At 52.7% G+C, this 15,011-nt stretch overlaps 1 protein-coding gene across 1 annotated transcript in view; it reads left to right on the forward strand.

Moving 5' to 3' along the window:
* Window positions 1–14,860, forward strand: part of LOC140108743 (uncharacterized) — a 33,289-nt gene extending 18,429 nt beyond the window's left edge. The window contains exons 2-7 of the mRNA XM_072131934.1: window positions 2,145–3,766; window positions 3,879–3,952; window positions 4,109–4,245; window positions 4,330–4,445; window positions 4,604–4,735; window positions 11,234–14,860. Of these exons, the coding sequence (XP_071988035.1) occupies window positions 2,145–3,766; window positions 3,879–3,952; window positions 4,109–4,245; window positions 4,330–4,445; window positions 4,604–4,735; window positions 11,234–11,302 (2,150 nt within the window). The 3' untranslated portion in view covers window positions 11,303–14,860. The remainder of the gene's footprint in view (window positions 1–2,144; window positions 3,767–3,878; window positions 3,953–4,108; window positions 4,246–4,329; window positions 4,446–4,603; window positions 4,736–11,233) is intronic.
* Window positions 14,861–15,011: the final 151 nt, after the last annotated feature.

Below are 15,011 nucleotides of genomic sequence, written 5' to 3' on the forward strand. Positions count from 1 at the left end.
CACAGACTCCTCCTTTCTCTGTGGTCAGGTCTCTTCTCCACAGAGTCCTCCTCTCTCCATGCTCAGGTCTCTTCTCCACAGACTCCTCCTTTCTCCATGGTCAGGTCTCTTCTCCACAGACTCCTCCTTTATCCATGGTCAGGTCTCTTCTCCACAGACTCCTCCTCTCTCCATGGTCAGGTCTCTTCTCCACAGACTCCTCCTTACTCCATGGTCAGGTCTCTTCTCCACAGACTCCTCCTTTCTCCACGGTCAGGTCTTTTCTCCACAGACTCCTCCTCTCTCCATGGTCAGGTCTCTTCTCCACAGACTCCTCCTTTCTCCACGGTCAGGTCTCTTCTCCACAGACTCCTCCTTTCTCCATGGTCAGGTCTCTTCTCCACAGAGTCCTCCTCTCTCCATGGTCAGGTCTCTTCTCCATAGATTCCTCCTTACTCCATGGTCAGGTCTCTTCTTCACAGACTCCTCCTTTCTCCATGGTCAGGTCTCTTCTCCACAGACTCCTCCTTTCTCCATGGTCAGGTGTCTTCTCCACAGACTCCTCCTTTCTCCATGGTCAGGTGTCTTCTCCATAGATTCCTCCTTTCTCCATGGTCAGGTGTCTTCTTCACAGACTCCTCCTTTCTCCATGGTCAGGTCTCTTCTTCACAGACTCCTCCTCTCTCCATGGTCAGGTCTCTTCTCCACAGACTCCTCCTTTCTCAGTGGTCAGGTCTCTTCTTCACAGACTCCTCCTTTCTCCATGGTCAGGTCTCTTCTCCACAGAGTCCTCCTCTCTCCATGGTCAGGTCTCTTCTCCACAGACTCCTCCTTTCTCCATGGTCAGGTCTCTTCTTCACAGACTCCTCCTTTCTCCACGGTCAGGTCTCTTCTCCACAGACTCCTCCTTTCTCCATGGGCAGGTCTCTTCTCCACAGACTCCTCCTTTCTCCATGGTCAGGTGTCTTCTCCACAGACTCCTCCTTTCTCCATGGTCAGGTCTCTTCTCCACAGACTCCTCCTTTCTCCATGGTCAGGTCTCTTCTCCACAGACTCCTCCTTTCTCCATGGTCAGGTCTCTTCTTCACAGACTCCTCCTTTCTCAGTGGTCAGGCCCTTCTTTTCTCTGCAGACTTCTCCTTTCTGTCCAGACCTGCTTACTCTCTACAATGTCATGTGTCCTACTCATTGGGGCAGATTTACTTACCTGTCCCGTTGACGCCACCAATCCGGAATGTCCGATGAGGATTCGGGTGTACTGAAATTCACTAAGATCGTGCACCCGATATCCTGCATGTGTCGCTTCCCCGCTCAGGTCCCCGGAGTTCACCTTCTTCTTCCCGGTATATGTGAGTGCTGTTCTTGGGACATAACTTTGTTTTCAAATTCTGCGGTTTGTCCGAATTAGTCGGGTTGTCCGACGTCCACGCCCCCCTGTCACGAAAGGCCCTCGTGATCAGAGAAGACAAGCACTGAGCGATATTTCTTCAGGTTTTATTCCAGTATAATAACAAGTTACATATCAGCCATGTCCTCAGGTAGAGCCGCAGCTTGCTCTCCAGACAGAGGTTCCTCTACAACTGCTTCTAAACTATTTTTCAAACAATAGCCCCACCACCAAATCCACCCCCACATCCTCTGCTATCTGGTTATCACTTAGTGGTGGGTGGGGGAATTTATTACCCTAGTACAGCAACCCCCACTGGAGCTGTGGAGTCATTGAGACTTCTGGAGGAGAGTAGAACATTCCAGGACTACAAACCTCCAGAGGTCCATATTACACACATGATTATATACAAATACACATGTAACACAATACAAACCCCATATAGTGACACATCTCAAGCATACGTCACAGCCTACCGTGACACTCCCGATTTGTGTCGCATGAAAGCCGCCGCCAATGCACCTCAATCCGATCGCGTGTGCAAAAAACCCGGGGCAATTCAGGGCAAAACGGTAAAAAGTCGGGAAACCTGACTAAAATGTGGTGTTCGGATCCTTAGTAAATGTGCCCCTATATATGCAGAGTACAGACTCGATGCACAGAGACAGTGATGTATGTGCCTGTAGATGGTCGGGTGTAGTAGTAGCTCAGATTATACATGGATGTCAGTGGATTAATAAACTTATTTTATTTCTTTTATTTATGTCTTTTATTTCAGAGACAAGTCATGGTCAATCTACAGAAACAAACTCACAATCCACCCTTGTGACAAGTCCTGCAGAAGCCACCAATACCACAAGTCCAAGTCCTGCAGAAACCACCAATACCACAAGTCCAAATCCTGCAGAAACCACCAATACCACAAGTCCAAATCCTGCAGAAACCACCAATACCACAAGTCCAAGTCCTTCAATTCCTGCAGAAACCACCAATACCACAAGTCCAAGTCCAGTAGAAACCACCAATACCACAAGTCCAAGTCCTGCAGAAACCACCAATACCACAAGTCCAAGTCCTGCAGAAACCACCAATACCACAAGTCCAAGTCCTTCAGAAACCACCAATACCACAAGTCCAAGTCCTTCAGAAACCACTAATACCACGAGTCCAAGTCCTTCAGAAACCACTAATACCACGAGTCCAAGTCCTTCAGAAACCACCAATACCACAAGTCCAAGTCCTTCAATTCCTGCAGAAACCACCAATACCACAAGTCCAAGTCCTGCAGAAACCACCAATACCACAAGTCCAAGTCCTGCGGAGACCACCAATACCACAAGTCCAAGTCCTGCAGAAACCACCAATACCACAAGTCCAAATCCTTCAAGTCCTGCAGAAACCACCAATAGCACAAGTCCAAGTCCTGCAGAAACCACCAATACCACAAGTCCAAGTCCTGCAGAAACCACCAATACCACAAGTCCAAGTCCTTCAAGTCCTGCAGAAACCACCAATAGCACAAGTCCTGCAGAAACCACTAATACCACAAGTCCAAGTCCTGCAGAAACATCCAATACCACAAGTTCAAGTCCTGCAGAAACCACCAATAGCACAAGTCCTGCAGAAACCACTAATACCACAAGTCCAAGTCCTGCAGAAACCACTAATACCACAAGTCCAAATCCTGCAGAAACCACCAATACCACAAGTCCAAGTCCTGCAGAAACCACCAATACCACAAGTCCAAGTCCTTCAGAAACCACCAATACCACAAGTCCAAGTCCAGTAGAAACCACCAATACCACAAGTCCAAGTCCTGCAGAAACCACCAATACCACAAGTCCAAGTCCTGCAGAAACCACTAATACCACAAGTCCAAGTCCTGCAGAAACCACCAATACCACAAGTCCTACAAGTCCTGCAGAAACCACCAATACCACAAGTCCAAGTCCTGCAGAAACCACCAATACCACAAGTCCAAGTCCTGCAGAAACCACCAATACCACAAGTCCTACAAGTCCTGCAGAAACCACCAATACCACAAGTCCAAGTCCTGCGGAGACCACCAATACCACAAGTCCAAGTCCTGCGGAGACCACCAATACCACAAGTCCAAGTCCTGCAGAGACCACCAATACCACAAGTTCAAGTCCTGCAGAAACCACCAATACCACAAGTCCTACAAATCCCACAGAGAGTACACCAACAACCCAAAATACAATTCCAAACGTCACATCAACATCTGTTGGAGAACCCAACACAACAGGACCTACTACAGCATCTACAGTGCCAACAAATATCTACATACAAATACGAATTACCAATTATCCCTACACCGATGACCTGGCCAACCCCACCTCCCAATACTTCAAGTCTCTGGAGAACAACATCATTAAGATGGTAAGTGACCTGTGGCTCCATGACTGTTAGGTGGTGGTGTCCATGCTCTGTGCCTGCAATGATATGTGGTGTCTGGGACTGGATTTCTATGTACTAATTGTCTCTCTTATAGTTCAACGAGGTCTATAACTGCTCCGGCTGCCCCACCAGGAAAACCTATAATAGAGTCATTGTCCTCAGCTTCAGGTAAGGAGTGTGATCTCATGGGCCATTGAAGACCATGGTGGACATCACAGAGGCTGGTTGTGCCAACCTGGTCATCATCCATGTGTTCACCAATGGAGCTCTGATTGCCCTCCATATGGATGAATTACCTGCCCTTGATATATCCTTTTCTTGCAGTGCTGGATCAGTGATTGCCAACACCCTGGTCACATTTACAGAACCTTTAACTCCAACGCAGGCCAAGACCATCCTGGATGACACATTGAGCAAGAACGGAAATCAAATCAATGATCTCACAATAAGTGATACCAAAGGTGAGGTTCCTAGATTCCGGCAGTGGTCCAATCACTGTCTGCCCACGTAATACACGTGATGTGACCATGTGCTCCTCTTTACAGCCAGTGACTCTCTGATATCAAGCTCCTCTGCAGCCACGGTGCCAGGGTGGGGCATTGCTCTTCTGGTTCTGGTCTCCATCATCCTACTGGCTGCCATCATTTTCCTTATTGTCATGGTGAGTACAACACCCACTTTATAACACTGACCTCTAATGGGGGCTCTATGACCTCTCAGGATCATCTGCTCATTGATGTCCATGCCTTATCATGAGTCTCTCAGAGGTCCACTCCCATCCCACTTATCTCCTTCCACCTCTGATTGTGTTCTCTCCAGACCATCATGCTTTGTAGAAGAAGAAATAGTGGCTACATGGATGTTTTTTCTTCACGAGGTTCCTACCATTCAATGAATGACTACACGTCCTACCAAACACATGGACGGTATGTGGCACCAAATAAACTTGAGGTAAGTGCTCTCAAATCTCCAATGTCTGGGTGGATATGATGTGTGTGGCTACTTCTCAGTGGGTGTGGACCATCTTTAGAGGTGTCTCTTAGGACCCATGGCTCCTCGTGTATTGTCACCTTTCTGCTGGTTCAGTTTGTCCTAGTGTTGTTCCTTGTGGTTAATGATTGACTATTTGGCTCAGCGTCTGATGACATGTGAACCAAACAGGTGACAAAATGAAGCAGCCGGCGCTGGCGAGAGTTTATATTGGACTCTTATGTTTGTTACATATATAAACAAGGTGACGGATCCTGAGTATTTAGGGAAGGAGGCAAATCTAGTCATGTGATTGAGCTCAAAAGTGTTACCAAGGACCCAAAGGGTCTGGATGTCCCATAGAACTTACAGGTCTGACATGATATAATGACCCCATGTGTTTTGCATGCAATGTCCTTAATGGTGTGTGACTAGTTCCAGAAGGAAGGAGGAGACATGTACACAGCATTACACATACCTCCCAACATTTGTGAAAGGGAAAGAGGGATAAAATCCCTTAGGCGATCCCCCTAAGCCACACCCCCAATCACTCCCTGGCCACGCCCCAAATTTTAGCCATATTATAATAATAAAAATCATCTCAATAAAAAAAAAAATTTATCCTCATTGGGATTTTAACCCAGAACCTGCAGTGTCCATTTACAATAATAACACAGCGCCTCAACCAACTGAGCTATAGCCCCTGTGATTAACAAGGTGGAGAATTTTGGTAACTAAAAACTATGACTACTGTTACACAGATTTAATGCTTTGGTATATAGGGAGGGATCTTCTCAGATTATTGTAATTATTGAGACTATTATTATTATGGAGATTATTATTATTATATTTACTATTATTAATAATCGTCTCCATAATAATAAAAATAATAAAATTTATAATAATAATAATAATAATAGTCTCAATAATTACAATAACAATCTCTGAGAAGATCCCTCTCTATATATCAGGGCATAAGTCTGTGTCACAGTGTAACAGTGGCAGATAACATGTCTTAGTTACCAGAAATCCTCAGCTCTGTATCCCTGGGCTTATAACTCAGTTAGTTAAGCTCCTGTCTGCAGTGCAGAGGGTCCCAGGTTCGAATCTCAGCCTGGCCAAAACTGAACCTGATGACGTGGTCCCTGCTCTCCCCAGTGACACCAGCATCTCCTCCCCCCAGTGACACCAGCATCTCCTCTCCCCCAGTGACACCAGCAGCAGCTCCTCTACCCCAGTGACACCAGCAGCAGCTCCTCCCCCCAGTGACACCAGCATCTCCTCTCCCCCAGTGACACCAGCATCTCCTCTCCCCATTGACACCAGCATCTCCTCTCCCCCAGTGACACCAGCAGCAGCTCCTCTCCCCCCAGTGACACCAGCAGCAGCTCCTCTCCCCCAGTGACACCAGCAGCAGCTCCTCTCCCCCAGTGACACCAGCAGCAGCTCCTCCCCCCCAGTGACACCAGCAGCAGCTCCTCCCCCCCAGTGACACCAGCAGCAGCTCCTCTCCCCCAGTGACACCAGCAGCAGCTCCTCTCCCCCAGTGACACCAGCAGCAGCTCCTCTCCCCCAGTGACACCAGCAGCAGCTCCTCTCCCCCAGTGACACCAGCAGCAGCTCCTCTCCCCCAGTGACACCAGCAGCAGCTCCTCTCCCCCAGTGACACCAGCAGCAGCTCCTCTCCCCCAGTGACACCAGCAGCAGCTCCTCCCCCCAGTGACACCAGCAGCTCCTCTCCCCAGTGACACCAGCATCTCCTCTCCCCAGTGACACCTGCATCTCCTCTCCCCCAGTGACACCAGCAGCAGCTCCTCTCCCCCAGTGACACCAGCATCTCCTCTCCCCAGTGACACCAGCATCTCCTCTCCCCCAGTCACACCAGCAGCAGCTCCTCTCCCCCAGTGACACCAGCAGCAGCTCCTCTCCCCCAGTGACACCAGCATCTCCTCTCCCCCAGTGACACCAGCATCTCCTCTCCCCCAGTGACACCAGCAGCAGCTCCTCTCCCCCAGTGACACCAGCAGCAGCTCCTCTCCCCCAGTGACACCAGCAGCAGCTCCTCTCCCCCAGTGACACCAGCAGCAGCTCCTCCCCCCAGTGACACCAGCAGCTCCTCCCCCCAGTGACACCAGCATCTCCTCTCCCCAGTGACACCAGCATCTCCTCTCCCCAAGTGACACCAGCAGCAGCTCCTCTCCCCCAGTGACACCAGCATCTCCTCTCCCCCAGTGACACCAGCATCTCCTCCCCCCAGTGACACCAGCAGCTCCTCTCCCCAGTGACACCAGCATCTCCTCTCCCCAGTGACACCTGCATCTCCTCTCCCCCAGTGACACCAGCAGCAGCTCCTCTCCCCCAGTGACACCAGCAGCAGCTCCTCTCCCCCAGTGACACCAGCAGCAGCTCCTCTCCCCCAGTGACACCAGCAGCAGCTCCTCTCCCCCAGTGACACCAGCATCTCCTCTCCCCCAGTGACACCAGCAGCTCCTCTCCCCCAGTGACACCAGCAGCAGCTCCTCTCCCCCAGTGACACCAGCAGCAGCTCCTCTCCCCCAGTGACACCAGCAGCAGCTCCTCTCCCCCAGTGACACCAGCAGCAGCTCCTCTCCCCCAGTGACACCAGCAGCAGCTCCTCTCCCCCAGTGACACCAGCAGCAGCTCCTCCCCCCAGTGACACCTGCATCTCCTCTCCCCCAGTGACACCAGCAGCAGCTCCTCTCCCCCAGTGACACCAGAAGCAGCTCCTCCCCCCAGTGACACCAGCAGCTCCTCTCCCCAGTGACACCAGCATCTCCTCTCCCCAGTGACACCTGCATCTCCTCTCCCCCAGTGACACCAGCAGCAGCTCCTCTCCCCCAGTGACACCAGCATCTCCTCTCCCCAGTGACACCAGCATCTCCTCTCCCCCAGTCACACCAGCAGCAGCTCCTCTCCCCCAGTGACACCAGCAGCAGCTCCTCTCCCCCAGTGACACCAGCAGCAGCTCCTCCCCCCAGTGACACCAGCAGCAGCTCCTCTCCCCAGTGACACCAGCATCTCCTCTCCCCCAGTGACACCAGCATCTCCTCTCCCCCAGTGACACCAGCAGCAGCTCCTCTCCCCCAGTGACACCAGCAGCAGCTCCTCTCCCCCAGTGACACCAGCAGCAGCTCCTCTCCCCCAGTGACACCAGCAGCAGCTCCTCTCCCCCAGTGACACCAGCAGCAGCTCCTCTCCCCCAGTGACACCAGCAGCAGCTCCTCTCCCCCAGTGACACCAGCAGCAGCTCCTCCCCCCAGTGACACCAGCAGCTCCTCCCCCCAGTGACACCAGCATCTCCTCTCCCCAGTGACACCAGCATCTCCTCTCCCCCAGTGACACCAGCAGCAGCTCCTCTCCCCAGTGACACCAGCAGCAGCTCCTCTCCCCCAGTGACACCAGCAGCAGCTCCTCTCCCCCAGTGACACCAGCAGCAGCTCCTCTCCCCCAGTGACACCTGCATCTCCTCTCCCCAGTGACACCAGCATCTCCTCTCCCCATTGACACCAGCATCTCCTCCCCCCAGTGACACCAGCATCTCCTCTCCCCAGTGACACCTGCATCTCCTCTCCCCCAGTGACACCAGCAGCAGCTCCTCTCCCCCAGTGACACCAGCATCTCCTCTCCCCCAGTGACACCAGCATCTCCTCTCCCCAGTGACACCAGCATCTCCTCTCCCCCAGTGACACCAGCAGCAGCTCCTCTCCCCCAGTCACACCAGCAGCAGCTCCTCTCCCCCAGTGACACCAGCAGCAGCTCCTCTCCCCCAGTGACACCAGCAGCAGCTCCTCCCCCCAGTGACACCTGCAGCAGCTCCTCTCCCCAGTGACACCAGCATCTCCTCTCCCCCAGTGACACCAGCAGCAGCTCCTCTCCCCCAGTGACACCAGCAGCAGCTCCTCTCCCCCAGTGACACCAGCAGCAGCTCCTCCCCCCAGTGACACCAGCAGCAGCTCCTCTCCCCCAGTGACACCAGCAGCAGCTCCTCTCCCCCAGTGACACCAGCAGCAGCTCCTCTCCCCCAGTGACACCAGCAGCAGCTCCTCCCCCCAGTGACACCAGCAGCTCCTCCCCCCAGTGACACCAGCATCTCCTCTCCCCAGTGACACCAGCATCTCCTCTCCCCCAGTGACACCAGCAGCAGCTCCTCTCCCCCAGTGACACCAGCAGCAGCTCCTCCCCCCAGTGACACCAGCAGCAGCTCTTCTCCCCCAGTGACACCAGCAGCAGCTCCTCTCCCCCAGTGACACCAGCAGCAGCTCCTCCCCCCAGTGACACCTGCATCTCCTCTCCCCCAGTGACACCAGCAGCAGCTCCTCTCCCCAGTGACACCAGCAGCAGCTCCTCTCCCCCAGTGACACCAGCAGCAGCTCCTCTCCCCCAGTGACACCTGCATCTCCTCTCCCCAGTGACACCAGCATCTCCTCTCCCCATTGACACCAGCATCTCCTCCCCCCAGTGACACCAGCATCTCCTCTCCCCAGTGACACCTGCATCTCCTCTCCCCCAGTGACACCAGCAGCAGCTCCTCTCCCCCAGTGACACCAGCATCTCCTCTCCCCCAGTGACACCAGCATCTCCTCTCCCCAGTGACACCAGCATCTCCTCTCCCCCAGTGACACCAGCAGCAGCTCCTCTCCCCCAGTCACACCAGCAGCAGCTCCTCTCCCCCAGTGACACCAGCAGCAGCTCCTCTCCCCCAGTGACACCAGCAGCAGCTCCTCTCCCCAGTGACACCAGCATCTCCTCTCCCCCAGTGACACCAGCAGCAGCTCCTCTCCCCCAGTGACACCAGCAGCAGCTCCTCTCCCCCAGTGACACCAGCAGCAGCTCCTCTCCCCCAGTGACACCAGCAGCAGCTCCTCCCCCCAGTGACACCAGCAGCAGCTCCTCTCCCCCAGTGACACCAGCAGCAGCTCCTCTCCCCCAGTGACACCAGCAGCAGCTCCTCTCCCCCAGTGACACCTGCATCTCCTCTCCCCAGTGACACCAGCATCTCCTCTCCCCCAGTGACACCAGCAGCAGCTCCTCTCCCCCAGTGACACCAGCAGCAGCTCCTCCCCCCAGTGACACCAGCATCTCCTCTCCCCAGTGACACCAGCATCTCCTCTCCCCCAGTGACACCAGCAGCAGCTCCTCTCCCCCAGTGACACCAGCAGCAGCTCCTCTCCCCCAGTGACACCAGCAGCAGCTCCTCTCCCCAGTGACACCAGCAGCAGCTCCTCTCCCCAGTGACACCAGCAGCAGCTCCTCTCCCCCAGTGACACCAGCAGCAGCTCCTCTCCCCCAGTGACACCTGCATCTCCTCTCCCCCAGTGACACCAGCAGCAGCTCCTCTCCCCCAGTGACACCAGCATCTCCTCCCCCCAGTGACACCAGCATCTCCTCTCCCCCAGTGACACCTGCATCTCCTCTCCCGCAGTGACACCTGCATCTCCTCTCCCCCAGTGACACCAGCAGCAGCTCCTCTCCCCCAGTGACACCAGCAGCAGCTCCTCTCCCCCAGTGACACCAGCAGCAGCTCCTCTCCCCCAGTGACACCAGCAGCAGCTCCTCTCCCCAGTGACACCAGCAGCAGCTCCTCTCCCCCAGTGACACCAGCAGCAGCTCCTCCCCCCAGTGACACCAGCATCTCCTCTCCCCCAGTGACACCAGCAGCAGCTCCTCTCCCCCAGTGACACCAGCAGCAGCTCCTCTCCCCCAGTGACACCAGCAGCAGCTCCTCTCCCCCAGTGACACCAGCAGCAGCTCCTCTCCCCCAGTGACACCAGCAGCAGCTCCTCTCCCCAGTGACACCAGCATCTCCTCCCCCCAGTGACACCAGCATCTCCTCCCCCCAGTGACACTAGCATCTCCTCCCCCCAGTGACACCAGCATCTCCTCCCCCCAGTGACACCAGCAGCAGCTCCTCTCCCCATTGACACCAGCAGCAGCTCCTCCCTTCTCTGACCATTCTGATGTCACAAGTCTGCCTGACTAACAGGAGGCACATGACCATCTTGATCACGTTGGACGTTCCTGGACCTCTATGATGTGGTTGACGTGATGCAACATGTCCTTCTGGGTGAATCATTGCCTCCAGGGCTTGCATGGACTTGAATAATATGATAATGAAATACATAACCCCCCACCCCTTATCCAGAACTGATGGCAGCTACCTCCACCCCTTATCCAGTAAAGTGGCAGTATACCTCATCTGGGGTCATTTACACAGTCTTCACCTCCCACCACAAGTCTTCTCTATGAAGTCACCTTAGATCCTTCAAACCTTCTCCTTGATACTTTACATTATCTTAAGTCAATTCCCACCATTGTTCTAGTGTTTTCTTCCTGTAACCAAACACTGGCTGTGGTCATATCCTCATTCTTCTCCTTAAGCCTCACATTTCTGGAGAATCTTTACATCCTGCATCTTGAGGAGCCTCAGCCTCGACATTAACCCTTAATCTCTTTCTTTAGTCCTCAGGTAATGGGACAAAGAATCGATACGCCTACTCCAACCAAGGCCTGGAGACCAACAACTTGTAACTAGGAGAAGGTTCTGGAGCTTCAGGATGAGGGAAACATAACCTCCTCCTGCCCAGGGATTTGTTATGGACGTAGATTCTTCTAAGATGAACACAAGAAACTACATAGTATCTCCTATATCATTGGATCACCTCTTCATGGCCTCATCACACCGTTGTATCTCCTCATTGTCGTATCATCACATTGTTGTATCTCCTCATGGTATCTCCTCATCACATCGTTGTATCTCCTCATCATGGTATCTCCTCATCACATCGTTGTATCTCCTCCTCATGGTATCTCCTCACCACATCGTTGTATCTCCTCCTCATGGTATCTCCTCATCACATCGTTGTATCTCCTCATCACATCATTGTATCTCCTCATCATGGTATCTCCTCATCACATCATTGTATCTCATCATCTCATCATGGTATCTCCTCATCATGGTATCTCCTCATCATGGTATCTCCTCATCATGGTATCTCCTCATCACATCGTTGTATCTCCTCATGGTATCTCCTCATCACATCGTTGTATCTCCTCCTCATGGTATCTCCTCATCACATCGTTGTATCTCCTCATCACATCATTGTATCTCCTCATCATGGTATCTCCTCATCACATCATTGTATCTCATCATCTCATCATGGTATCTCCTCATCATGGTATCTCCTCATCATGGTATCTCCTCATCATGGTATCTCCTCATCACATCGTTGTATCTCCTCATGGTATCTCCTCATCACATCGTTGTATCTCCTCATCATGGTATCTCCTCATCACATCGTTGTATCTCCTCATCATGGTATCTCCTCATCACATCGTTGTATCTCCTCATCATGGTATCTCCTCATCACATCGTTGTATCTCCTCATCATGGTATCTCCTCATCACATCATTGTATCTCATCATCATGGTATCTCCTCATCACATCATTGTATCTCATCATCATGGTATCTCCTCATCATGGTATCTCCTCATCACATCATTGTATCTCATCATCATGGTATCTCCTCATCACATCATTGTATCTCATCATCATGGTATCTCCTCATCATGGTATCTCCTCATCACATCGTTGTATCTCCTCATGGTATCTCCTCATCACATCGTTGTATCTCCTCATCATGGTATCTCCTCATCACATCGTTGTATCTCCTCATCATGGTATCTCCTCATCACATCGTTGTATCTCCTCATCATGGTATCTCCTCATCACATCGTTGTATCTCCTCATCATGGTATCTCCTCATCACATCGTTGTATCTCCTCATCATGGTATCTCCTCATCACATCGTTGTATCTCCTCATCATGGTATCTCCTCACCACATCGTTGTATCTCATCATGGTATCTCCTCATCACATCGTTGTATCTCATCATGGTATCTCCTCATCACATCGTTGTATCTCATCATGGTATCTCCTCATCACATCGTTGTATCTCCTCATCACATCGTTGTATCTCATCATGGTATCTCCTCATCACATCGTTGTACCTCATCATGGTATCTCCTCATCACATCGTTGTATCTCATCATGGTATCTCCTCATCACATCGTTGTATCTCCTCATCACATCGTTGTATCTCATCATGGTATCTCCTCATCACATCGTTGTACCTCATCATGGTATCTCCTCATCACATCGTTGTATCTCCTCATGGTATCTCCTCATCACATCGTTGTATCTCCTCACCACATCGTTGTACCTCATCATGGTATCTCCTCAGATGTTTGCACCCCCAGGTTCACCTCTTTCCTTCTCACTGTGATGCTATACATCGAGGACTGTTTCATATGTATAGGACTTTCGGGTTGTTATTTGAAGGGAGGACTATATACAGGATTGTAGGGTCATTAAGGTTGTTACTTCACCTTGGGCTCCTCGTCAGTCTTCTGCCCCATTGACCATGGGGAATGTTCTCTTTGTACTGTGACGCCCTCCTGGACCTGCAGGAACTCGTTCTCTCGGCTCTGGGCTTCCCCTCCTCCTCCTGACCCCAGGATGACTGGATCCATTATGGAGCAGCAGGTGGAGGAGTCCTGCGTCCAGTCCTTCTTGTATTGAGGTCTCAACCCTGAAACCAGAGCACAGTCCCTTCATTTATGTCACCTGATGTGACTGCACCTTATATATAATATGGGGGGCAAAGTGTGAAGACCACCCCTGTGTCATGTGACTACACCTTCATAGGCCGTGTCACAGACCTAATGACCCCCGATCTGCTCACGCCATTCATAGCAGAGGACTGTGGGGGAGGGGCTGTGACCGTGGGGTGCCATGGGGCCCCTCTGCATCTGGAGATTGTAGTCACATGACCTGAGCTGGGACCCAAACTACAAGCCATATATCCAGAGAAGCGAAGGCTTCATAGACTGTATGTGCCGTGTTATTTACATGTAGATGGCATAACACCGTGGCCCCCGGGGGCCGCTCCTCCATGTTGTGCGTGGGCAGGTTCTGGACGATCCCTCTCTGCAGTTGTGATGGATGAATGAAGGGTCCTGTCCCCCCCACAGAACTAAGAAGTGCCAAAGCTACTATTCACACTCCACGCTGAGGCCGTGGTCCACTCCGCCTGTATACACCGGGGTCCTCTCCGCCTGTATACACCGGGGTCCTCTCCGCCTGTATACAACGGGGTCCTCTCCGCCTGTATACAACGGGGTCCTCTCCGCCTGTATACAACGGGGTCCTCTCCGCCTGTATACAACGGGGTCCTCTCCGCCTGTATACAACGGGGTCCTCTCCGCCTGTATACAACGGGGTCCTCTCCGCCTGTATACAACGGGGTCCTCTCCGCCTGTATACAACGGGGTCCTCTCCGCCTGTATACACCGGGGTCCTCTCCGCCTGTATACACCGGGGTCCTCTCCGCCTGTATACACCGGGGCCCTTTCCCCTTGTATACACCGGGGTCCTCTCCGCCTGTATACACCAGCATCTGCTCTGCCTGTATACACCAGGATCTGCTCTGCCTGTATACACCGGAGTCTGCTCCTCCTGTATATACTGGGGGCCGCTCTGCCTGTATACATCAGGTTCTGCTCCGCCTGTATACACCGGGGTCCTCTCCGCCTGTATACACCAGGGTCCACTCTGCCTGTATACACCGGAGTCTGCTCCTCCTGTATATACTGGGGGCCGCTCCGCCTGTATACACCGGGGTCCTCTCTGCCTGTATACACCGGGATCCTCTCCGCCTGTATACACCTGGGACCTCTCTGCCTGTATACACCTGGGACCTCTCTGCCTGTATACACTGGGTTCTGCTCCTCCTGTATATACTGGGGACCGCTCTGCCTGTATACAGCGGGATCTGCTCAGCCTGTATACACCTGGGACCTCTCTGCCTGTATACACTGGGTTCTGCTTCTCCTGTATACACCTGGGACCTCTCTGTCTGTATACACTGGGTTCTGCTCCTTCTGTATACACCAGGGTCCGCTCTGCCTGTATACACTGGGGTTCTGCTCCTCCTGTATATACTGGGGACCACTCTGCCTGAGTTTATTACTATTTATATGTAAATCTCTATTATTTTAATAAAGGAGGAGTCCAGACTCCAGATACTGCACCTGTGTGATCGCTGCTCTATTTCACCCCATGGCTCTGACCGGACCCCTATGACTCCTGCTCCAGACCACCATGATTCATCCTCTCTCCGAACCTCATAAATCAGCCTCTGCTCGGACCCCCATGGCTCTGGCTCTGCCCGTACCACTA

The sequence above is a fragment of the Engystomops pustulosus genome, unplaced genomic scaffold (assembly GCF_040894005.1).
Source record: "Engystomops pustulosus unplaced genomic scaffold, aEngPut4.maternal MAT_SCAFFOLD_177, whole genome shotgun sequence".
In the NCBI taxonomy this organism is placed as follows: domain Eukaryota; kingdom Metazoa; phylum Chordata; class Amphibia; order Anura; family Leptodactylidae; genus Engystomops; species Engystomops pustulosus.